The following is a 26,590-nucleotide window of genomic DNA, read 5'->3' on the forward strand; positions in this document are numbered from 1 at the left end:
TTCGGGTAATAACTTCAAAAATAAATTTATACTGTTAAAAAACATTTCCCGAACTCGGGTTCAGTTCCAAGGTACCACTTTAAGCCAAACTCAAGTTTGGGAAATGTTTTTTTTCCGGTAGAAATCAATTTATGAAGTTATTACTCAAGGTCTCGCAAGACTTTGCTTAGTAATAACTTTGGCTCATCGGAGCCAATACATTCTAATACTGTACGGAGCGAGAAGGTAGTGGAGCTTACAGGAGCGCTGGTGAATTCTCAAAAACAGCTGATCGGCGGACCAGGTGTCGGACCAATCAGATACTGATGACCTATCCAGATCCTCCCAAGCATCGCTGGTGAAGCTAAGGAGGCCCGTCCCCATCTCGGCCTGCCATTGGCTGTTACACCCTTCCCGGGCACCGGATGTTTTGATCTGCGCGACTGGAAGATGCAGTGGCGGCCGTGCAGGGATCAGGAGTGACACAGGTGCCGAGGAGTAAGTATAACCTATATGAGGTGCCCGGGAATTGAGGGGGTCATTATAGGGGTTGGATAACCATTTTCATAGTGAATTTCCTGGCGACAGATTACCTTTAAATAAATAATCATGCACACAAAAGGGTCCTTTACACTGCCCAAACATCAGGCAGATCATCGCTAACAAGCATTTGTGCAAACGTTCCTTAGCAATAATCTGCCAGTGTAAAGTTGCCACCGATTACCAGATGAACGATCTAAATGCGTTAAGATCGTTGGTGCAGACACTTAAATCATTGTTTGTTGGCAACAGATCGGGTTGTCTAAACAGCCTCTGCTGCCAGCAAACGATGATTCTGTATGGGGACGAGCGATGGCATTAGCGATCACTACTCCCCAACTGTGGAGGAGATCACTGCATGTAACAGTAGCAGTCTCCTTCACTGACGAGCAGGTCAGGTAGAATAGTTGTTACTTAGAAAACAGTCTATGGCCATATTAAAAGTCTTTGGGGGAGATTTATTAATACCGAAGTATTCTATGAAAGTCTTGATATTCCCTGCTCTGCTGAAGGATGCTCCTAATTTATGGAGAGGCAGAAACCTTGCCATAAATTAGGCGCATCCTCCAGCAGTCCGTGCACCTAAACTGAAGCTTGGAGCTTGTAAAATAACATATTAACACTTTTTAGTAGGATAGGGTATTTTAAGGACCATGAAAGGTCAGCACTTGTGTGAAGTGTCAATTTTTGACAGGTTGAGACGACAATAGCATTTGGAAAGATTAGGAATTCTCCTACTTCAGCATATTATTATTAGCTTGACTTATAAGGAGAAATTAGGAAACCATGATGTAAGGGATTCTACTAGCTAACCATATATGTCTGTTACAATGCTAAATTTAGGATACAATACACCTCAATGGAGAGTCAGACTATAAAGAAGGCTTCATTCTTTGACTAGGCAGAGCATTCTTTGACGGACACCTGTTGCTCTCAACACACACACAGACTCACACATACATGTTACTTTGGGGAAATAAGCTTTTTCATTTATTTTAATTGTTTAATTGCTTGCTTGTAACCTTTCAAGACTTATTGCTGTGCTATATTTTTCTCTTTCTAAACTTTGTAACTTTCTTTTTATGAGAATTAAATCCTTCTAACTTTTATCTTTCATCACGAACTTTGCACATTTTGTTGGGCTCCTTCTAAAGCATTTCTTGAAAAATAGAGAAATGCTGGACGTTATTCTACATTGGCGAGCCAGCGGATTTTTGTTGAATTCCTTCAGTTTGTAAAGAGGTGGGCCCAAGAGAGTAATTATTATTAGTATAAGCTTCAGGAAAACAACAACAACGAACCTATAGAAGAAGAAAAGAGCCACACATCTGTTGCAAGTGTCACTTCCCAGACGTAATACAGACGAAGGCCTTTGAGGAAAGAATTTACTACACAGAGATCCTTCCATTGACTGTGGGAAGAAGACGTAAGAAGGGGACACTACACAGAGATCCTTCCATTGACTGTGGGAACAAGACGTAAGAAGGAGACATCAAGGACAAGTACCTGAGTAAGTAATGGAATTTCTTAATTCTTATTCAGATAAAAGTAAATTGGAGTTTAAAGTTGTAAGTAGGCATACTAATGCACAATTATGGGCAAGTTTATATAGTCAATGTGAAGAAGAAAACATAAGAATTGACAAACAGTTGTTATGTATGGATAAATTGCAGAAGAAGCTCAGGAATGTATTACATATGGTGAAAATATTCAATACATTGGTTCTTGAAGATAGGCAGCCACAGACTCAGACACATAGTATATGTGTGAATAATAAAGACACACATGATACAGACACACAGGAACACATAGAAGAGGATGATTTTAATGATTGTCCAAAGTGTCAAATTTTGGCACAACACATTGAAGATCTGGAAGATCAGATGGAAACTAGGACACAGCTCATATCAAAATTATGCCATCGTACGAAAAAAGTTTCTATTATTACAAAAAGTGGCATAGATACGGGTGCGTCCTACATTCCAGACACTAGTCCAGCTGATGTAAATGAAGACATAGAGGCTGAGGAAGTCAGGAGGAGGAAATTACATGACAGGGCAGCCAAGTTAAATTTAAAAATACATGATCAGTTAATAAAAATTTGTAAAGATATCCCAGCTTATACTGATAAGATGGATGCATTTCACAATGCTGATATCTTTGAATCTAATACTGATAAGTTAAATCTAAATAATGAACAGAAAAACAAAGTATTTAAAGTATGGCTTCCCTCACATATGGCAAGGAGATTAGAGACCACGCCAAAAACAAATGATGAGCGTGAAATAATACATAGTTCCCCAGCAGATCGATTGAGGCAACTACTTTTATTTACTACTGGAGAATCTACTCCTACATTTGAAATCCTTGACATGTTAAAGCCCACTTTACAGGATGATCCATTTGCATTCTTGATAAAATTTGAACAGGCGTTAGAATGGTCATGGAAATTGAGGATGATTCTGAACCCACTGCAATGATAAAGTCATTTGTAAAACGGTTCAAATATCTTGATCCAGTCTCCAGGGAGTTAGCACTAGGAAAGCCTACGTTACAGGAAGCAGCAACATTTATTGATCAAATAAGGAGATCAATAAAACAAAGTAGTATAAGGGTCAAAGTTGCTGCAGTCCAAACAAAGGATGAAAATCAGGTAACAAATTCAAATCGTCCTAAATCAAACCCTCCCATGAAAAGAGACCAATATAAACAGAAAGGAAAGGTGTCATTTCAAAGAGGACAAGTTACTTGTTATTATTGTGGGAAAATAGGACATTTAAAATGGCAATGTAGGAAATTCCTAAATGAGACACAGAATGCAGGGAAAGAAAATGGTTTTGTGCCAACTGCTCCTTCTCCAAAGCAGGATCAGTCACAATCACCATATGCACCTTTAATAAGACAAATTAGAGAATTAACATTGAATAATTCGTACAAGGGGAAATCGTATGGTAATAAGAGTGAGGAGACAACTGGTTTGTTACCTTCCCCATGACTAGAACGAACTCTGACCCCTCGTCCTTTGGAATTAGTAGCTCCAGTTTCATTAGATGAGTGTGGGAGACCTTTTGTAAGGGGATCTTTACAGGGCAAAGAGGTGACATTTCTCATTGACACAGGAGCTCAATTAAGTGTGACTAATCAGGATTTACCTCTTACTCCAAATGCACCTGTTTGTACAATTGTTGGTTTTAGTGGAAAGAGCGGAACTAAAGCAACTTTAGCACAGAATGTTAATTTGGAAATACCAGGCTATCTGAAAACTAAAATAGACATTTGGCATAGTACTAATTTTGAAAACATCATAGGAACTGATCTAATGAAAAAATGGGGTTGGGTCATTGACTTAGGAAATAAGGTGATCTGGAAAGATGTTGATGGATCTAAACCTGTAGTCATTGATCCCACTGAATACAGTCATGTTGGTACTGTTTGCCTAACCGAAGTTGTTTCTTCTGAACATTTGTGGCCAGAAACTGGTGATGATGAAGTTCTAAAAGAAATTGTACAATGTACTCCTTCTTTGTGGGCACAATTCAGGAATGATGTGGGCACAATGAAAGATGTATTAGTCAATGTGGAGGGGAGAGACCCTCCTCCCCAAAAGCAGTACAAATTGCCACCTGAATCAATTGGTCCCATGTCTAAAATCATACAGGAACTGCTTGATCAAGGTGTCATTAGAAAGGCAAATTCAGTAACAAACAATCCACTGTGATGTACTGTGAAGCCTGATGGTTCATACCGAATGTTATTGGACCTAAGATTGCTGAATAAGTATACCCCAAATGTGGCACCCATTGTTGCAGATACTCATGACATAATGGCACGACTGAATGCTAAGGCAAAGTTTTTCTCTGTTTTAGACATCAGTAATGTTTTTTTCAGCATTCCTCTTGCAAAGAGCTGTCAATACAAATTTGCATTTAATTTCATGGATGAGCAATATGTATTTTGCAGATTACCTCAAGGAGCACATTTATCACCTAGCATATTTCATCAGGCAGTTGCAAAAGTATTGTCCAAATTTTCAAGACCCGATTGTCTGTTGCAATATGTTGATGATATTCTTTTAGCCAAAGTTGCATTTGTCTCTCTTAGCAGAATTGTTTTCATTATTGCATGAAGCAGGTTTAAAATTGAATACCCAAAAAGTCAAGTTGTTGCAAAATGAAGTGAGATATCTTGGAGTGTTAATCAGTCCAGGAAAGAGACAGCCTCTTCAAGAAAGGGTTGAAGCTATTGCTTCTCTTCTCATTCCAACATCACACAAGGCTCTGAGACATTTCTTGGGTCTGGTAAACTTTTCCAGAGAATTCATAGAAGGCTTTGCAGAAAAAGCTAAACCTCTTTATGATCTCTTGAAAAATAATGATGATGACTTTTTTGGACCATGGGAAGAGGAACAACAGAAGGCATTTGAACTTTTAAAGCGAAGTATGCAAAATTCTCCAACATTGTCAACAGCTATGACTCAGTCACCTTTTGCTTTGCAGGTTCACACCTCAGACACGGCTGTGTCAGCTGTACTCTTGCAGTTGCAAGGGGGAGAATGGCGGATTTTGGGCTATTTCTCTAAGCTTCTCACACCTGTGGAAAAAGGGTTTGAAATTTGTGCAAAACATTTGGTGGGTGTTTATTTTGCTGTTAAAGAGGACCTTTCACCGATTCTTACCCTATGAACTAACTATACAGACATGTGGAGCGGCGCCCGGGGATCTCACTGCACTTACTATTATCCCCGGGCGCCGCTCCGTTCTGCCGTTATGCCCTCCGGTATCTCCGCTCACTAAGTTATAGTAGGCGGAGATACCAGTCCCTAAGTTATGGTAGGCGGAGTCTGCCTTAGCGCTGGCCAATCGCAGCGCAGAGCTCACAGCCTGGGAGCTTATTTTCTCCCAGGCTGTGAGCTATGCAATGCGATTGGCCAGCGCTACAGAAGAACAAGGGCAGACTCCGCCTACCATAACTTAGGGAACGGAGATACCGGAGGACATAGCAGGAGAACGGAGCGGCGCCCGGGGATAATAGTAAGTGCAGTGAGATCCCCGGGCGCCGCTCCACATGTCTGTATAGTTAGTTCATAGGTAGGGATGAGCGAACCCGAACTGTATAGTTCGGGTTCGTACCGAATTTTGGGGTGTCCGTGACACGGACCCGAACCCGAACATTTTCGTAAAAGTCCGGGTTCGGGTTCAGTGTTCGGCTCTTTCTTGGCGCTTTTTGAAAGGCTGCAAAGCAGCCAATCAACAAGCGTCATACTACTTGCCCCAAGAGGCCATCACAGCCATGCCTACTATTGGCATGGCTGTGATTGGCCAGTGCAGCATGTGACCCAGCCTCTATTTATGCTGGAGTCACGTAGCGCCGCACGTCACTCTGCTATGATCAGTATAGGGAGAGGTTGCAGCTGCGACGTTAGGGCGAGATTAGGCAGATTAACTCCTCCAAAAGACTTCATTCTGTGATCGATCTGCAGCTGTGGATCATTGAAGTGCTATTATTGACTTGCTCACTTTTTTGAGGCTGCCCAGAGCGTTTTTAGATCACTTTTTTTCTGGGGTGATCGGCGGCCATTTTGTGACTTGTGGTGCGCCAGCACAAGCTATCACCAAGTGTATTTATGTCACGGGGTTCCGAAGGTGCACTCGGTCCCCCATCGCCCGCAGACCTGTTGCTTAGCTTTGGGAATGAGGATCTGTGTTTGACCTCATTCCCAGGGCGGCTTTACTAGCTGGGTGGCTCCCTGCTCCTAAGTCTGCCTTGAGCGCCGAGCTGATCACTCGGTGCTCGACTGGTTGGTCTGTCGGTCATGTGACGCTGGCCACGTCACATGACCCTCACTCCCCACTATAAATACAGGCAGCCTGCTGGCAAAAGGTTGCCTGTTAATTTCTAGGTTCCTGGCTATTTGTTGGACTGCTGAATACTTACCTGATCCTGTTCCTTGACCATCCTTTTGCCTGATCCTCCTGTACTGCGCATCCGTCCTGGTATTGTGACCTCGGCTCCCACCTGACTACTCTCTTAGGACTCCTCTTGTACTTCTCTGCTCTCCTGGTATTTGACCCCGGCTTCTCCTGATCATTCTTTGCTTAATCCTTTGTACTTTGTAGCTTTCCTGGTATTGACTCGGTCCGTTCACGTCCTGTTGTTTGTCTGTCTGTCATCCCTGCACTTATTCGAAGTTAGGGATTGCCGTCCAGTTGTCCCCTGTCATTAGGACTCGCGAGGCAAGTAGGCAGGGCCAGGGGTAAGGGTGGAGCGCAGTGGTCACTTCCCTTCTCCCCTGTGTGTGTGTGTACGCGACCGTTACAGATTAACAGGCCCAATAACCACTGTATTATGAATCCTCTGGTGACCCTGATTGACTATGTCTCTAATCTGACGCAGATGGTGCAGGAGTTAGGGGAAAAACTCAGCTCTTTTGAGTTAGGGCAAGGCTCTTCCACTCCTCAGGCCTCCAGTCCGCATTTTGAGCCCCAGATTAAGCTCCCAGAAACCTTTTCTGGAGACCGGAAGAAGTTTCTCTCTTTTAAGGAGAGTTGCAAACTTTACTTCCGTTTGCGCCCCGTGTCCTCTGGGCCCGAGAGTCAACGCGTGGGCATTATCATTTCCCGATTACAGGGTGATCCCCAGGACTGGGCGTTCTCTTTACCTGCTGGCGCCAGTTGTTTATATTCTGTGGAGGGGTTCTTTCAGGCCCTAGGTACCCTCTATGATGAACCAGACAGGGCTCTAGTAGCCGAGACGGCTCTAAAGGCACTGGTTCAGGGCAATTTACCAGCGGAGGATTATTGCACCCAATTCAGAAGGTGGTGTGTCCCCTCAGGATGGAACGAACCAGCCCTGAAGAGTCAGTTCAGGTCAGGTCTGTCTGATAAATTAAAGGATCTTCTGGTCAGTTATCAACTTCCAGAGACCTTAGAGGAGATGATGACCCTTGTTGTCCGACTTGACCGACGGTTTAGAGAGAGACGACAGGAACAACAGTTCTCTTCCCAGATGGTGGTCCAGCCAGAGGCCTATCCCAGAGACAATGCTGAGGCCTCCACCGAGGAACCCATGCAGGTTGGCATGACCTGAGGGAATCTTTTACTGTGGAGATTCTGACCATTGGATCAACCAGTGTCCTAAGAAGGTCCTCTCTGTCAAGTCTCCTAAGGCAAGGCAACCTAAAGACCAGGTACACCCTGAATTTTCTAAATGTAAGCTTTCGGTACCCATTACGATTTCTCTGGGAGTAGATAAATGGCCGGGTAAGGCCTTTATTGATTCTGGCTCAGCGGCTAGCTTTATTGACTCTGAGTATGCTGTAAGATTGGGTATTCCTATGTTTGCCTTACCAACTCCTATCCATGTCATGGCTATTGATGCTACTCCTCTCATTGGTGGTACGGTGAGCTTATGTACCTCGGAGATTTCTCTAACCGTGGGTGTGTGCCACTCAGAGAGATGTTCGCTTCTAGTCCTGGAGAACCTACCTGCTGAGGTGGTACTAGGGTTGCCTTGGCTCCGACTACATAACCCCACTATAGATTGGTCCAATGGGGAGTTGGTGAGATGGGGGCCTAAGTGTGACTCGTGCCTGTCCGTGGTACAGGCTGGGGTCTCAGTAAAGTCTGATACTTTACCCTCTGTTGTTAGAGAATATTCTGATGTATTCTCATCACCAACCCCGGAGGTTCTACCCCCCCCATAGACCTTATGATTGTACCATAGAGCTAGTAGAGGGGGCCAAGTTTCCTAAAGGACGAATTTATAATTTTTCTATGCCCGAACGCAAGGCCATGGAAGATTATATTAAGGAGAGCCTTGGTAAAGGGCATATTAGACCTTCTGTCTCTCCTATGGGGGCGGGGTTTTTCTTCGTTAAGAAAAAAGATGGTGGTCTTAGGCCATGTATCGATTACCGGAGATTAAATAAAATCACTGTCCAGAATAGATACTCCCTCCCATTGATTCCGGATTTATTTAACCAGGTCCTGGGGGCAACCTGGTGTTCCAAAATTGACCTGAAAGGGGCATACAATCTAATCCGAATCAAGGAGGGAGACGAATGGAAGACGGCGTTCAATACTCCGGTAGGACACATTGAATATCAGGTAATGCCTTTTGGACTCAGCAATGCCCCAGCTGTGTTCCAAAACTTCATGAATGACATTCTTAGGGAGTTCTTAGGTAAATTTGTTATTGTCTATCTTGACGACATTTTGATATTCTCTCCTGACTTCGAATCCCATGTGTCTCATGTTAGACAAGTATTAGAGGTGTTGAGGGAGAATCAGCTATCCGCTAAACAAGAGAAATGTGTCTTTAGTGTGCAGGAGATTCTGTTTCTAGGGCATGTTCTGACTCCTCACGCCTTCAAGATGGATCCTGGTAAGGTACTAGCAATTAAGGAATGGGTAAGACCTTCATCCTTAAAGGCCTTACAACGGTTCTTAGGTTTCGCCAATTACTATCGTAAATTTATTATGAATTTTTCTGTAATTGCTAAACCGTTGACCGACCTTACTAAGAAAGGGGCGGATTTGGAGAATTGGTCTACTGAGGCCATTTCTTCATTTGAAAAATTAAAAAAGGCATTCAGTAGGGCTCCCATTCTAATCCAGCCTGATCAGGAGAAACCTTTTATTGTGGAGGTGGATGCGTCCGAGGACGGCGCAGGAGCAGTCCTTTCACAAGGTCCTGCTAGCCTCACTAATCTGAGACCATGTGCCTGATTCTCTGCTGACGTGAAGCCAGATTCTCTGCTATGGGACCTCTGTCCAATTTATATTGGTTCATTTTTATTTTTTTAATTTTTATTTTAATTCATTTCCCTATCCACATTTGTTTGCAGGGGATTTACCTACATGTTGCTGCCTTTTGCAGCCCTCTAGCTCTTTCCTGGGCTGTTTTACAGCCTTTCTAGTGCCCAAAAGTTCGGGTCTCCATTGACTTCAATGGGGTTCGGGTTCGGGACGAAGTTCGGATCGGGTTCGGATCCCGAACCCGAACATTTCCGGGAAGTTCGGCCGAACTTCTCGAACCTGAACATCCAGGTGTTCGCTCAACTCTATTCATAGGGTAAGAATCGGTGAAAGGTCCTCTTTAAGGCAACAGAACACATTGTTGGATTTAACAAAATCATTCTGCAGACTCCTCACTCCACACTAAAACTTCTCCTTGAGAAAAACCTCCCAGGTGTGTCAAATCAAAGATTTGCACATTGGTTGTTTTCCTTATCATCAAAACAAATTGAGATTGATCACAAGGCCAAGTATGTACTTCCTCAATTAAAGCAGTATGAAGGGAAAACTCATGAATGTTCAGAAACATTTTATGAATCATATCCTAGCTTGTTTAGGAGAGATGCAGAGAACAGTGATGAACCAGTATTTGTTGATGGTTCAAGATACTGTTCAGGGGGAAAGTACTATACAGGTTATGCTATCTTGTATCCTAAAAGAGGATATGCAGTTCAGCATAGACTGCCAGGACACTATTCAGCTCAGAGAGCAGAATTAGAAGCAGTCAAGACTGTACTGACAATGGATGAGAAAGAAAACAAGAATCCATTGGTAATTTATAGTGACAGCTCATATGTCGTGAGGTCACTGACAGACTATTTACCAGTGTGGGAGAGGAGAGGATTTGTAGATTCCTCTAACAAAGTCTTGGTTCATAGTGATACACTCAAGGACATATTCAAAATAGCTTCAAAAAATCCTAATAGCTATGCTATAGTCAAAGTCCCAGCACATAAGAAAGGCGAACATGAGTTAGTTATTGGAAACAACACTGTAGACACATTGGCTAAGGAAGCAGCTATGACAGGAGAGTTGAAGGAAGAAATTGAATCTTTGAAAGCTTTACCAGTGAGGAAAACAGACACGCATTTTCCTTCTTTTGCAGAAGAACAAGCGAAGGATTCGTCCCTTGCTGCTTCTCAGGTTGATCCAAAACCTCCCTTTGTTTGTGAAAACGGGGTTTTGTGTCATGACTGTCAGGGGGAATTGCGTCCTGTTGTCCTAAAACATTTACAAATGGAATTCCCCAAATACAATCATGAGAGTTTAGGTCATTTGGGTCAGGAAAAATTGTTAGGAGTTCTCAAAGAGAAATTTTATTGGGACAAAATGGAGAAGACTGTCCAAGATATTGTTCAGTCATGTCTCATTTGTGCTCAAGTCAATCCACGACCTAAAGGAAAAAAAACTCCACTTTTACGAATTGCACCTGCTGATGGTCCTTGGTCTACATTACAGATAGACTACATTGGTCCTCTACCTTCAGGTAAACATGGACTCAGGTATGCATTAGTGGTGGTGGATGTATTTTCAAAATGGGTAGAGATCTTACCTGTCAGGAAAGATGATGCTCTGTCTACAGCAAGGGCATTGGTAAATCATGTGTTTTGTACTTGGGGGATCCCAAGAATGATTACCTCGGACAGAGGAAGTCATTTTACAGGAAAAATCATGCAGACAGTTTGTGCTATTCTAGGAGTACAACAAAAGTTCCATGTATCGTATCACCCACAATCTGCAGGCATTGTGGAAAGAATGAACCGAACAATTAAGACAAGAATTGCAAAAATGTTATTAGAGAAAGGAAATACATGGGTTGATGCAGTACCCTTTGTTCTTATGAGTATAAGAGGAACCGCTTCCTCTACAACACAGTATACTCCATTTGAATTAATGACGGGAAGAACAATGCCATTAATATTCCCAAACGAACCATTCTTGTCTACACCTCAAGAAGATGCAATAGCAAGGTCCAGGTGGTTACAGTTATTGCAGGAGAATTTAAGTACAATTCTTCCATATGCTGCATCTAAAATGCAACGCATGATCCCACCTCACTCTTCTAAATTTGTAAAAGGTGCTTGTGTAATGATTAAGACCTTCAGGAAGAGTGGACCTTGGGAAAGCAATTGGGAAGGTCCCTTCGAAATAATTGACACTAGGGGACAAGTAATGATTTTGGTTCAAAGAGCACCAAATGCTTCAAAGAATACTCGCAGACAACAAAAACTGTGGGTACATGTTGATCAGTGTAAATTGTATGTACCAAAATAATGATACTGCTTTTCTTCACAGGGAATCAAACTCTTCACGTTATACACAATCCACAACAAACAAGGATGTCTTCAGAAAAGCTGTTTCATGATGGGAATGTCATTGTTGATGATGATATTTACAACTGCTACGTTCGCAGAATTCCTTGATGATAAAAAGAGTAATCATGACAAAGAGACTTCAATCCTTGCACGAAGAAGAAGAGGATTTCGTCTTGAGGATTTTCTGGAAGAACAAATTCAGGACAATTCCAGAGACATTTCCGGAAGTCTTTGTATGGGTTTTGGTGCTAGCTGTTGTATTGAAATACACTTCAGACATGATACACACATTGAATTACATGTAACAGCAGGACCCAAACCAAAGTTCACACAATTACAAGGAACATTCATACATAACAATAGAACTGGTTCATGGCAATGTACATCAATAGATGTATTATACTGGAGTATTGTGATAAAAGGAAATGAGTCAGCTACATGGTCCGGAGATCTCACAAATGATAAGATAGCATTAGGAAAAGTGGGAAAATCTCGAGAGGAAATTTGGTTTCAAACCCAGAACTATGTAAAAATAATGGATCCATCAATTATTCCCATAACAGGAAAGGTTGATGAAGATTGGGTGAAAAATTGGAGATTCCAAATAATTAGGGAACCTGTTGTAGTTAACATAACCATTAACTTCATAGGAACAAATGTTATTAATCCCGAACTTCAAGTTTCTCCAACATAGGTAAATATTCAGGAAGAAACTAATCCGTTATATTTAAAATGCAGCACAAGATAAGAGATTCCATCTGAATCAGTGGTAACTTGGACAAAAGGAGAGGTATTTTTAGGTAGTTTCTCTAATGGTCCAACTAACATGATTCATAAAGGTCAATCTGGGAATGTGAAATGGTTTGATAAAAAGTTCATATTTTATCAAGATCATCCATCTCCTAAAGATTCAGGAATTTATCAGTGTTGCATATTAACTATAAACAACCATAAACAATGTGAAACTGTAAATGTTACTGTATGGTCACCTACAGAAAATATTTGTACCAAAGTTAAATTTGAATCATCTAGTCCTTTCCAGATTAACCATTTCCAGTCCAAGCCTCTTTTGAGGAATGGTAAATATGTCACCATAATGTGGACATTTAATATATCAGACTGGAAAATATCATCAAAATATCCTAAATGTGGAAAGCATCTTGCTAATATGGAGGAAGGTTTAGAAAGATGGTTTAAAAAGAGTGTTTCCAAGCAAACCAGAACTAAAAGAGGTATAGTAGAAGGTATTTTAGGAGGAATAGGTACCTTTGGAAGCTTGATAAATACAATGAATGTAAATTCATTACAATCAGATTTAAAAACCATAGGTTATCTGGAAAAGAAAGGAATTAAAGTACAGAAAAGTCTAAACCAACTTTTAGAGAAAATGATTGTTAATTCTGTAGTTGTTTTAGGATCTTCAGTTTCACATCTTCAAGATGTTACTTTAGGTTTGATCCAAAGTGAACAAGAGTCAGAAGTAGCCAGGGCATGTATGGAAATCCAAATAGAATATTCTACGAATTTAAAAAGTGGAATTACTCCACTTGGTTTATTGGAAAATTTACCTATGGAATATAATTATAGTATGAGACACATAGATTTATGGGTAAATAAGTGGTTAGGATGTAATAAGAACACATGTATAGCTACCTCATTGATTCCAGTAGCTGGAAGAGAACAAATGGTAGTTCCAGTAACTGTTTTAGGAGTTCCCGTGAGTGAAACACAGTTGATTTTTTATCAATTGCAATATACGGAATTTGCATATGATGGTACTCATATAGAACAATTGGATCTTTCTTCATGTTTACACTTTGTTTCTAAAATAATCTGTTTACCGGAACAAGATAAGGAGATTTATCATTCTTGTTTCCATAATCAAACTTCTTGCCATGCACGAATTGAGAATGTATACTCAATTCATGATTTGGTAACTCAAGTTGGTCCAAACAAAGTTTGTGTACAAGTGATGTCTGAGAAAGGAAAGGTTGTAGCATTCTTTTCTTCTTGTGTACATCACCAATTGAAAATCCTTCCAATGAAATTTAATCTCACTCAAATTGACAAATTTCCGTGGGATGAGTGGACAAAAGAAATTAAAAAAGATAAAGGTCTTTTAAAAATATTAAGTGAACAAATAAAAGAAGCAGAAATTGCATTTAATCATAAACAAGGACAATTATCAGAAATAGAACATGAATGGAATATCATGTCTGGAACATCTTGATGGGGAAAATTGAAGAAATCTGTAAATATGTGGTCAAAATCTTCTACACAAACAGCAGTTGAGAATACGTTATCCCATCCTATTATTATTATATTTATTATTATATTTTTGTGTATTATCTATCAAGTTTTTGTTATGTATAGGATTAGGAAAACATATAATAAGATAAAGAAGGAAATTAACAAAGGAGATAACATTTTGAAAGAAATGTTAAAAAGAACTCAGTATACCAATTCTATATGGAATACTGAATCAAAAATTGATCAAACAACCAAGTGCTATAACATGGTCAATGAGTGAATGTGATACGAATGAGATACGAATGATGAGTAATTGCGTTAGATTAGGAGGTTATGATTGAAGATTTATATTTCAAATCATAATCAGGGGGAAATGTAAAATAACATATTAACACTTTTTAGTAGGATAGGGTATTTTAAGGACCATGAAAGGTCAACACTTGTGTGAAGTGTCAATTTTTGACAGGTTGAGACGACAATAGCATTTGGAAAGATTAGGAATTCTCCTACGTCAGCATATTATTATTAGTAGGGTTGTCCCGATACCACTTTTTTAGGACCGAGTACAAGTACCGATACTTTTTTTCAAGTAGTCACCGATACCGAATACCGATACTTTTTTTAAATGTCATGTGACCGTTTTGGGGGATCTGTGGATGACGCACTGTCATGTGGGGGATCTGTGGATGGCACTGTTATGGGGGACCTGTGGATGGCACTGTTATGGGGGATCTGTGGATGGCACTGTTATGGGGATCTGTGGATGGCACTGTTATGGGGGATCTGTGGATGGCACTGTTATGGGGGATCTGTGGATGGCACTGTTATGGGGGATCTGTGGATGGCACTGTTATGGGGGATCTGTGGATGGCACTGTTATGGGGGATCTGTGGATGGCGCTGTTATGGGGATCTGTGGATGGTGCTGTTATGGGGGATCTGTGGATGGCACTGTTATGGGGATCTGTGGATGGCACTGTTATGGGGATCTGTGGATGGCACTGTTATGGGGGATCTGTGGATGGCACTGTTATGGGGGATCTGTGGATGGCACTGTTATGGGGATCTGTGGATGGTGCTGTTATGGGGGATCTGTGGATGGCACTGTTATGGGGATCTGTGGATGGCACTGTTATGGGGGATCTGTGGATGGCACTGTTATGGGGGATCTGTGGATGGCACTGTTATGGGGATCTGTGGATGGTACTGCTATGGGGTGGGATATCTGTGGATGGCATTGTTATGGGGTGGGGGGATCTGAGGATGGCATTGTTATTTGGTGGGGGATCTGTGGATGGTGCTGTTATAGGGGATCTGTGGATGGAACTGTTATGGGGAGGATCTGTGGATGACACTGCTATATGTCATCCACAGATCCCCCTCATAACAGTGTCCCCCAATACACCGGGCCCCGCCGCTCACCGAAGTATTTATAAACGTGAATCCTTATCCTGTTTTTAAGTTGAACTAACGCTGCCCTCTCCCATGTTCCCCTGTATCCCCCTGTATCTCCACAGCACTTACTTAAGCTTCCATAGCAGGCAGAGCGGACGGCACCAGTAACGTCACTCACTGACGTCGCGCGCCTGCTCCGCCTGCTTCACTCATAAAGTGGGCGGAGCAGGCGCTCTACGTCAGTGAGTGACGTTACTGCTGCCGTCTGCTCTGCCTGCTATGGAAGCTTAAGTAAGTGCTGTGGGGATACAGGGGGATACAGGGGAACATGGGAGAGGGCAGCGTTAGTTCAACTTAACAACAGGATAAGGATTCAAGTTTATAAATACTTCGGTGAGCGGCGGGGCCCGGTGTAAGAGTACAGTGACTGCACCGGGCCCCGCCCATAGTTACGCCCATAGTATTCTATTTATGTATCGGGGCGGGGTATCGGCGGCTGAGTACCGCCGAGAAAACTCGGAATCGGTCCCGATACCGATACTAGTATCGGTATCGGGACAACCCTAATTATTAGCTTGACTTATAAGGAGAAATTAGGAAACCATGATGTAAGGGATTCTACTAGCTAACCATATATGTCTGTTACAATGCTAAATTTAGGATACAATACACCTCAATGGAGAGTCAGACTATAAAGAAGGCTTCATTCTTTGACTAGGCAGAGCATTCTTTGACGGACACCTGTTGCTCTCAACACACACACAGACTCACACATACATGTTACTTTGGGGAAATAAGCTTTTTCATTTATTTTAATTGTTTAATTGCTTGCTTGTAACCTTTCAAGACTTATTGCTGTGCTATATTTTTCTCTTTCTAAACTTTGTAACTTTCTTTTTATGAGAATTAAATCCTTCTAACTTTTATCTTTCATTACGAACTTTGCACATTTTGTTGGGCTCCTTCTAAAGCATTTCTTGAAAAATAGAGAAATGCTGGACGTTATTCTACAGAGCTGCCGTAGATTTCTGTCTTTATTTACTCCATAAAACTGGCATGAATGAAGATAAATGTGTTGGGCTCTGCCCACCATCACCATGCCACCTTTTCAAAAAGTGACGAGGACGGCATAGAAATGCCAATTGTGACAAAAGTTTGTCACAATGGCATTTAAATAGTTGCAAACACGGGGTTTGCGACTTTTTTTTTCATCAGAAAGCTGGCATAAGGAGATAATAAATCTACTGACACTGGTCTAGGTATTCTCAGTGATATCACGTTTCTGTTGCAGTGGGTGGACATTCTTCTGAGTATGCTGGGCAGCGTGGTTATTTATTATGCCGCATAAGTAATAGATATGTTTACTGCTGAGACACCACCAGGACTTCTGCCACTGGACCAGCTCACCGGGAAGCCAGTGTACGGAGAGCTGATTTCTATACCAGCCATTGCAGAATGATTATAAGGTGCAGATTACTTAACTACTTGAGGGAAAACTCAGACTATCAGGAAACTGCAGCATGTATAGTGAGATAAATGACCCTTAGGGCTCATGCACGTGACCATATGTATGTTGCGGTCCACAAAACACGGATCCGCCCAAAAAAAAAAAACGGATGACATCCGTGTGACATCCGGATTGCATCAGTTTTTTTGGAGATCCATTGTAACAATACCTGTGCTTGTCCGCAAAACAGACAAGAATAGGTCATGTTCTATTTTTTTGCGGAACAGACATGCGGAAACGGAATGCACACGGAGTCATTTCCATTTTTTTTGCGGACCCATTGAAGTGAATCGTTCCGCAAATGGACCGGTGAAAAAAACAAAATGGAAAGAAAATACGGTTGTGTGCATAAGCCCTTAGTAAAGGGAGTCTGGAGGGTTGTATTCAGTATGTGTACCTTAATCATCTCAATGCATCCAGATAGAGATGTTGCATGGACACAAACCAGAGGGTCCGATCTTACACTCAGCGCCCAGTCTTCACACTTCCTCATCTCAGCTGAACTAATACAACACCAACGAATCACACTGTGGTCCAGAGAGATCCCTGATACATAGACATGTACAACTATGGTTTAGTATGCAGCATAATTACAAAAGCATGATATTTAGCAAAATATCTTTATCATAGTACATTGGACATTGCTCAACCCTCCACACAGGGCCGATTTTAGACAATATGTGGCCCTGGGCAAAATCAAAAGTGGGGCCCCCCAAATCTTGTAATAATGTACCAACAACACAGATGTGCAGAGCCGCATCCGTAGTTCCGTTCCGCGGCCCTGTAAAATAGATTTTCTATCGTAGTGCTGACCGTGAGCAGTCTGCAAAATGCAGAACACACATGGCTGGTATACGTGTTTTGCAGACCGCAAAGCACTACAGCCGTCTCAATGAGCCCTAATAGTAAGATACTCATCTGTATTCTGTAACTCACATTAACCCTATGTTGCCCATTTTTTCAGAAGGTACTTGGAGGTCACTTAGGCTGGGTTCAGACCTGAGCGTATTTGATATGCGCGTTTAACGCGCGTTTTTATGCGCGTTTTTTGCAATAGTAAACGCGCGTTTGACGCGCGTTTGTGTGATTGACTGCAGTGTCCTATGGCCACAAACGCGCGTCAAAACGCCCCAAAGAAGCTCAAGAACTTGTTTGAGCGTAGGGCGTTTTTCAGCGCGTTCAAACGCGCTGTAAAACGCTCAAGTGAGAACCAGGGCCATAGGGAAGCATTGGTTTTCATGTGTTGAGCGTTTTACAGCGCTTTTGAACGCGCTGTAAAACGCTCAAGTGTGAACCCAGCCTAAGGCCTCACGCACACGGCCGTTGCTGGCCGTGGCCCGCAAACAGTGGGTCCGCAATATGCGGGCACCAGCCATGTGCAAACAGCGGGTCCGCAATATATGCCACGGCCGTGTGCATGAGGCCTTAATGTGGGGCACATGGGGACAAATTGAGAAAAGCCTCAAAAATAAGTGACCGCCATCATGTTTTAACACATGGCAGTGGCAAGATTGGGGTTAATGAGTCACATTAACCCCAATGTTGCTGGCCCATCTGGTACTTATGTTTTTGCCTGCCTTTATTTTTAGGCAGGCTAATCATTTGTGTAACGTATGGACAGTCTGGGATACCTGATGATTATGAGTCCTTCTGCTACACCCTGTGGGGTCAGGGGACTGCGGTGGTTGTGGTCTTGTGGAGATGCTGCTGCTTCACTGGGCACTCTCTGGCTGGCTTGCCTTACCTTAGAAACAGCCAGCAGAGGACCTTGGTTCGTTTGTGCTCCCTCCCTCCTCCTCTTTTAATTATTAGCTTATTTAATTGGTGCTTCAGCTTCAGAGGCCCCTCCCCTTGTGATTTCATTGGCGGCCACATCACAGTGGGGGAGCGACGCTCTGTCCCTCCTCCATCACTGTGCGGCCGACGAATACAAGGAGCGCGGCTGGCAGCTGCGCAGACTAGCTGGCCGCGTATCTGCACTGAACGCTCTTCTGCTGAACGCCCGCAGACGTTCAGCTGAAGAGCCTGAAGCAGGGGGCCCCCTTCCACATTAGAGTCCTTGGGCAATTGCCCAGTTTGCCCCCCCCCCCATCCCCCAACGCCGGGCCCTGCCTACACATAAGGATATAGGTAGTAATGAGCGAACTTCTGTTTTCATGTTCGGTGTAACTTATGGTCCGTGGTTACGGAATCCATAGCGGAATTCTTAGAAAACCCGAATCCGTACCTTGTACGCCAAACTTGAAACACAAGTTCGCTCATCCCTAGATATCAGTATTAGCTACTTTTGCTCAGTTGTGCTTTTCAATTCAGTTGCAGATCTCAATGCATTGCGGCCAAGATTATGGCTAGCAGGAGTTTTTCTCAGCATACAGGGGAAGAACATACCACTCATTTAGCCTTCGAATACAATGGCATCACAAAAATGAGAATTAGTTTTTATGTATGAATAATCAATTTCTACTAATGGCAAACCATATTTTCTTGTGCATTAGTGGCCATTCTTTGAATTTAAAGTGTACCTGCTTGCTATGTTATAGTTACATACGAGGGGCGTTCAATAAGTTATCTACCTGAACATGAAAACATCATTTTCTGAGAAAACTGAACTGCGTTTCAATGTAATCCTCATCGACTTTAACACACTTATTCCACCCCGCCTCCATTGATCGCATGCTCTCAGAACAGAAGAAGACTTCTTGCTGCTGCAGGAACCATGTTACTGCCTCTTTGACTGCATTATCATCAGAAAATTATTGCCCACACAGAAATGTCTTCAAGTTCCGAAAGAAAAAGTAATCCCTGGGAGCCAGGTCTGGACTGTAGGGTGGATGATTAAAGAGTAACTAAACCTTTATATGAACTTTTAATATGTTTCCCTAATAAAACTATCTGTAATATACTTTATTAATAAATTTTCCTCCGTCAGTTCTCCGTACACATTTTATCAATAGGGTCGCAGCAGCGATGTGAGTACGGGCAGGAGCGCATACTGTTTCTCCTGGCCATGCTCCCCAGAGGATTTCTAACTCTTGGTATAGAACATGGGTACTCTGTACTATGCCAGGATTAGGCTACTTTCACACCTGCGTCAGGTGCGGATCCGTCTGGTATCTGCACAGACGGATCCGCAGCTATAATACAAACGCTTGTATCCGTTCAGAACGGATCCGTTTGCATTACCATGAACATGCAAACGGATCCGTTTTGACTTACACTGAAAGCCAATGGGAGGCGGATCCGTTTTCAATTGCACCATATTGTGTCAGTAAAAACGGATCCATCCCCATTAGTCAGGACGGATCCGTTTGGCTTCGCATCGTCAGGCGGACATCAAAACGCTGCAAGCAGCGTTTTTGTGTCCGCCTCCAGAGCGGAATGGAGGCTGAACGGAGGCAAACTGATGCATTCTGAGCGGATCCTTATCCTTTCAGAATGCATTGGGGCTAAACTGATCCGTTTTGGGCCGCTTGTGAGGGCCCTGAAACGGATCTTACAAGCGGACCCAGAAACGCCAGTGTGAAAGTAGCCTTAGCTGAGCAGAGCGGGCTCCTGCTTCTGCCTGCTCCACTAAGCTAAGAGAACTGCATGTTAGCACTTAGCTTTAGGAAAGTAAAAGTATAAGAAAAATACTAAATTGATTAATAAAGCATATTACAAATAGTTTTATTAGGGACAACATATTAAAAGTTCATATAAAGGTTTAGTTACTCTTTAAGCTCCATGAAGCCACATAATAGCAGCTTAAGATTTCCGAGACTTGTGAGCTGGCGCATTGTCGTGAAACAGCAACACAACAGCCGACAACTTCCTGCGGTGTTTCTCTTTGATTACCTCACGTAATGCCTTCATTGTTGAAGCATAGGTGTCTCCAGTAATTGTTGTCTTGTGTGGCATGAATTCTAGTAATAAAACACCTTCTGTATCCCAAAAAACTGTTGCCATGATCTTTCCAGCTGACTGCTGCACACAAAATTTATTTGGAGTTGTGACCCCTTGTGCTTCTATGAAATGGACTCTTGTTTGGTCTCAGGATCATGGTGGTGGACCCATGTTTCACAATCCATAATTCTCCTGGATTTTCTCTAAGAATGTATAAATTCTCCCCACCGGGAACTGACCTTTGACATGATCAAGACATCATGAATGATACTGGAAACTGTGCCAAATGAAAGGTCTAATTCATGGGCTATAACACTGACTTTGACCTGATGATCTTCCAAAATCATGGCCTCCACTTTACAGCACATTTACTCTGGTGATGCTTTGACAGGTCGTCCTGAACGGGGGTCATTTTTAATTGATTACCTACCCCATTTAAACTGCTTGGCCAAAAATTTTACTTGGTAGTAGAAAGGTTCATCATCACCATATACAGAAATCATAATTTCATGGATTTCTTTAGGCTTCTTTTGTAAGGAATTTGTAAACACGGAACGTAGCTCCAAATCCCTTACTTTCTTTGTAGACCTGCACTGTACCGCACTTGCCATCCTGTCACTTCCAGTGCTTTCATCAGACTGAACTCCTAACTGTGTGTGTTGCATGTCCAGACATGTCTCAACCTGCACAGACAAGGTCACCTCTCTTACACTGACAGAACATGCTGGGGAAGCTAACTTATTGAACACCCCTCGTATCAAAGGTTTTAATCGGTGGGGGTCCGAGTGCTGAGAAATCTGTTCATTGCTAAAACTGAAACATAGAAGCACTCACACAGAATGTTTCTTTCCTTACTGCTGAACATGAGCTCAACAGAAACTCTATGAACCCGTCTTGAGTCTGTCTCCAGCAGCAAGGAGATACAGCGCTCTATGTGAGTGCCTCCATCTCCTCGTTTTAGTGATCACGGGGGTCTCAGAGTTATATGTGATATGTCACTATTGGAAGCCCAACATTTTATTAACTCCTGACTTAAGGTCTTTACAGCAGAGTGGAAAATGGGCCCTAAATACCTAAGCAACTCTCCCACAAAGCAATTGTGGACAAGTCCTATCTGCTCAACAAACTATAGACACTGCTGTTTAATCTGGGAAATCACCATGCCTGGGAAACAATACAAGGTCTTTCCCCCTAAGGAGCACACCTGTGAACACGTGATTGAAGATGCTTCCAGACCTGGCAGGAGCCACTGCTATTGGTGATCTGTTCTGCAAGTCTGTTTGTCCTTTAGAGGAAGGACAGCTCTGGTCTCAAGGATGCCACCTACAGGAAGGTGATAACCTCTACAACTGTATCTACAGACTATGAATGGGCTGTGCTGATTGGCTAAGACAGTATCTGGGAGGTGTTCCAGGGATGGGCACTGTATGGGTTATGTCTGTGTGCATGTATAGTAGGGTTGTCCCGATACCACTTTTTTAGGACCGAGTACAAGTACCGATACTTTTTTTCAAGTAGTCACCGATACCGAATACCGATACTTTTTTTAAATGTCATGTGACCGTTTTGGGGGATCTGTGGATCTGTGGATGACGCACTGTCATGTGGGGGATCTGTGGATGGCACTGTTATGGGGGACCTGTGGATGGCACTGTTATGGGGGATCTGTGGATGGCACTGTTATGGGGGATCTGTGGGTGGCACTGTTATGGGGGATCTGTGGATGGCACTGTTATGGGGATCTGTGGATGGCACTGTTATGGGGGATCTGTGGATGTCACTGTTATGGGGGATCTGTGGATGGCACTGTTATGGGGATCTGTGGATGGTACTGCTATGGGGTGGGATATCTGTGGATGGCATTGTTATGGGGTGGGGGGATCTGAGGATGGCATTGTTATTTGGTGGGGGATCTGTGGATGGTGCTGTTATAGGGGATCTGTGGATGGAACTGTTATGGGGAGGATCTGTGGATGACACTGCTATATGTCATCCACAGATCCCCCTCATAACAGTGTCCCCCAATACACCGGGCCCCGCCGCTCACCGAAGTATTTATAAACGTGAATCCTTATCCTGTTATTAAGTTGAACTAACGCTGCCCTCTCCCATGTTCCCCTGTATCCCCCTGTATCCCCACAGCACTTACTTAAGCTTCCATAGCAGGCAGAGCAGACGGCACCAGTAACGTCACTCACTGACGTCGCGCGTCTGCTCCGCCTGCTTCACTCATAAAGTGGGAGGAGCAGGCGCTCTACGTCAGTGAGTGACGTTACTGCTGCCGTCTGCTCTGCCTGCTATGGAAGCTTAAGTAAGTGCTGTGGGGATACAGGGGGATACAGGGGAACATGGGAGAGGGCAGCGTTAGTTCAACTTAATAACAGGATAAGGATTCACGTTTATAAATACTTTGGTGAGCGGCGGGGCCCGGTGTAAGAGTACAGTGACTGCACCGGGCCCCGCCCATAGTTACGCCCATAGTATTCTATTTATGTATCGGGGCGGGGTATCGGCGGCTGAGTACCGCCGAGAAAACTAGGAATCGGTCCCGATACCGATACTAGTATCGGTATCGGGACAACCCTAATGTATAGTATATAAGACTGTACATAGATAGCCAGTTAGGCACTTCCTTCTCTACCCCTGACCTGTATGTTCCATTTGTTCATGTCCTTTAGTAAGGCTACTTTCACACTAGTGTTTTTTGCGGATCAATGAACACCATTGAAAGTCAATGGGGGACGGATCCTTTTTCTATTGTGCCAGATTGTGTCAGAGAAAACGTATCCGACCCCATTGACTTACGTTGTGCGCCAGGATGTATCCGTTTGGCTCCGCTTCGTCAGGCGGACAGCAAAATGCTGCAGGCAACTTTTTGGTGTCCGCCTCCAGAGCGGAATGGTGACTGAACGGAGGCAAACTGATGCATTCTGAGCGGATTCTTTTCCATTCAGAATGCATTAGGGCAAAACTGATCCGTTTTGAACCCCTTCTGAGAGCCCTGAACGGATCTCACAAACGGAATGCCAAAACGCTAGTGTGAAAGTAGCCTTAGTTAATTAGCTTTTTATGTATAATTCCCTGTACTATTAATAAATCCCCTTTTAACCACCTCCCGACCGCCTAACGCAGAGATGCGTCCTGCGGGCGGGCGGGTTATTCCTCCTTGACGCATCTACGCGTCCTCTCGCGAGAGCCGAGATTTCGCGTTCACAGCGACGCGCAGCTGAGAAGTTGATCTACAGCCTGCCAGCAGCGATCATTCGCTGGCAGGCTGTAGATGCGATTTTTTTAACCCCAAAAAGGTATATTAGACGCTGTTTTGTTAACAGCGTCTAATATACCTGCTACCTGGTCCTCTGGTGGTCCCTTTTGCTTGGATCGACCACCAGAGGACACAGGCAGCTCTGTAAGTAGCACCAATCACCACACTACACTACACCCCCCCTTGTCACTTATTAACCCCTGATCACCCTATATAGACTCCCTGATCACCCCCCTGTCATTGATCACCCCCCTGTAAGGCTCCATTCAGACGTCCATATGTGTTTTGCGGATCCGCGGATCCGCAAAACACGGACGCCGGCAATGTGCTTTCCGCATTTTGCGGATCCGCACATTGCCAGAACTATATAGAAAATGCCTTTTCCTGTCCGCAATTGCGAACAAGAATAGGACATGTTCTATAGGCTCTACAAAAAACGCAGTGTTCGCCCGATCAGGCCTGATCTTGTGCGCACACTTGCGTTCAGTCTGCCCCACCGCAGTGACAGAATTTTTTTTTTCTGATCACTGCAAAAACACTGTAAAATCGCTGCGGCGCTATAAAGATCACTTTTGAGGGGCATGGCGATTTCATAGAAGATTTTTTTTTTTTTGCCACAAGTTAGCGGAAATTATTATTTTTTTGTTTTTTTGTTTTTTCTTACAAAGTCTCATATTCCACTAACTTGTGACAAAAAATTTAATCTTACATGAACTCACCATACCCCTCACGGAATCCAAATGCGTAAAAATGCCCTGTGAAATTCTAAAGGTACTCATTGGAATTTAGGCCCCTTTGCTCATCTTGGCTGCAAAAAAGTGTCACACATGTGGTATCGCCGTACTCAGGAGAAGTAGGGCAATGTGATTTGGGGATGTATTTTTACATATACCCATGCTGGGTGAGAGAAATATCTCTGTAAATTGACAACTTTGTATAAAAAAAATGGAAAAAGTTGTCATTTACAGAGATATTTCTCACACACAGTATGGGTATATGTAAAAATACACCCCAAAACACATTGCCCTACTTCTTCTGAGTACGGCGATACCACATGTGTGACACTTTTCTGCAGCCAAGATGCGCAAAGGGGCCCAAATTCCAATGAGTACCTTTTAGGAGGGCATTTTTAGACATTTGGATTCCAGACTTCTTCTCACGCTTTAGGGCCCCTAAAATTCCAGGGCAGTATAAATACCCCACAAGTGACCCCATTTTGGAAAGAAGACACCCCAAGGTATTCCGTGAGGGGCATGGTGAGTTCATGTAAAATTTTATTTTTTGTCACAAGTTAGTGGAATATGAGACTCTGTAAGGAAAAAAATATATATATCATTTTCCGCTAACTTGTGCCAAAAAAAACCCTTCTATGAACTCGCCATGCCCCTCACGGAATACCTTGGGGTGTCTTCTTTCCAAAATGGGGTCACTTGTGGGGTATTTATACTGCCCTGGTATTTTAGGGGCCCTAAAGCGTGAGAAGTAGTTTAGAATTCAAATGCGTAAAAATGCCCTGTGAAATCCTAAAGGTACTCTTTGGAATTTGGGCCCCTTTGCGCACCTAGGCTTCAAAAAAGTGTCACACATGTAGTATCGCCGTACTCAGAAGAAGTAGGGCAATGTGTTTTGGGGTGTATTTTTACATATACCCATACTGTGTGTGAGAAATATCTCTGTAAATGACAACTTTTTAAATTATTTTATACAAAGTTGTCAATTTACAGAGATATTTCTCTCACCCAGCATGGGTATATGTAAAAATACACCCCAAAACACATTGCCCTACTTCTTCTGAGTACGGCGATACCACATGTGTGACACTTTTTTGCAGCCTAGGTGCGTAAAGGGGCCGAAAGTCCAACGAGTACCTTTAGGCTTTACAGGGTTACTCACAATTTAGCCCCACCCAAAATGCCAGGGCAGTATATATAACCCCCAAATGACCCCATTTCGGAAAGTAGACACCCCAAGGTATTCACTGAGGGGCATAGTGAGTCCGTGGGAGATTTTTTATTTTTTTTTTGCCAGAAGTTAGCAGAAATGGAAACTTTATTATTTATTTTTTTTCCTCAGAAAGTGTCATTTTCCGCTAACTTGTGAAAAAAAATTAAATCATACATGAACTCACCATGCCCCTCTGCGAATACTTTGGGGTGTCTTCTTTCTAAAATGGGGTCATTTGAGGGGTATTTATACTGCCCTGGCATTTTTGGGGCGCTAAAGCGTGAGAAGAAGTCTGGAATCCAAATGCCCAAAAATGCCCTCCTAAAAGGTACTCATTGGAATTTGGGCCCCTTTGCGCACCTAGGCTGCAAAAAAGTGTCACACATGTGGTATCGCCGTACTCAGGAGAAGTAGGGCAATGTGGTTTAGGGTGTATTTTTACATATACCCATGCTGGGTGAGAGAAATATGTCTGTAAATTGACAACTTTGTATAAGAAAATGTAAAAAGTTGTCATTTACAGAGATATTTCTCACACACAGTATGGGTATATGTAAAAATACACCCCAAAACACATTGCCCTACTTCTCCTGAGTACGGCGATATCACATGTGTGACACTTTTTTGCAGCCAAGATGCGCAAAAGGGCCCAAATTCCAATGAGTACCTTTAGTATTTCACAGGGCATTTTAACGCATTTGGATTCCAAACTACTTCTC

The 26,590-nt window shown here is 43.0% G+C and overlaps 1 protein-coding gene across 2 annotated transcripts in view; it reads right to left on the bottom strand.

Annotated features, from left to right (window-relative positions):
• Positions 1-26,590, bottom strand: part of LOC120988767 (serotransferrin-A-like) — a 136,692-nt gene that overhangs the window by 39,019 nt on the left and 71,083 nt on the right. For both annotated transcript variants that reach the window (XM_040416459.1, XM_040416458.1), the window contains exon 9: positions 17,178-17,326. In XM_040416459.1, the coding sequence (XP_040272393.1) occupies positions 17,178-17,326 (149 nt within the window). The remainder of the gene's footprint in view (positions 1-17,177; positions 17,327-26,590) is intronic.

The sequence above is a fragment of the Bufo bufo genome, chromosome 2, assembly GCF_905171765.1.
Source record: "Bufo bufo chromosome 2, aBufBuf1.1, whole genome shotgun sequence".
NCBI lineage: Eukaryota > Metazoa > Chordata > Amphibia > Anura > Bufonidae > Bufo > Bufo bufo.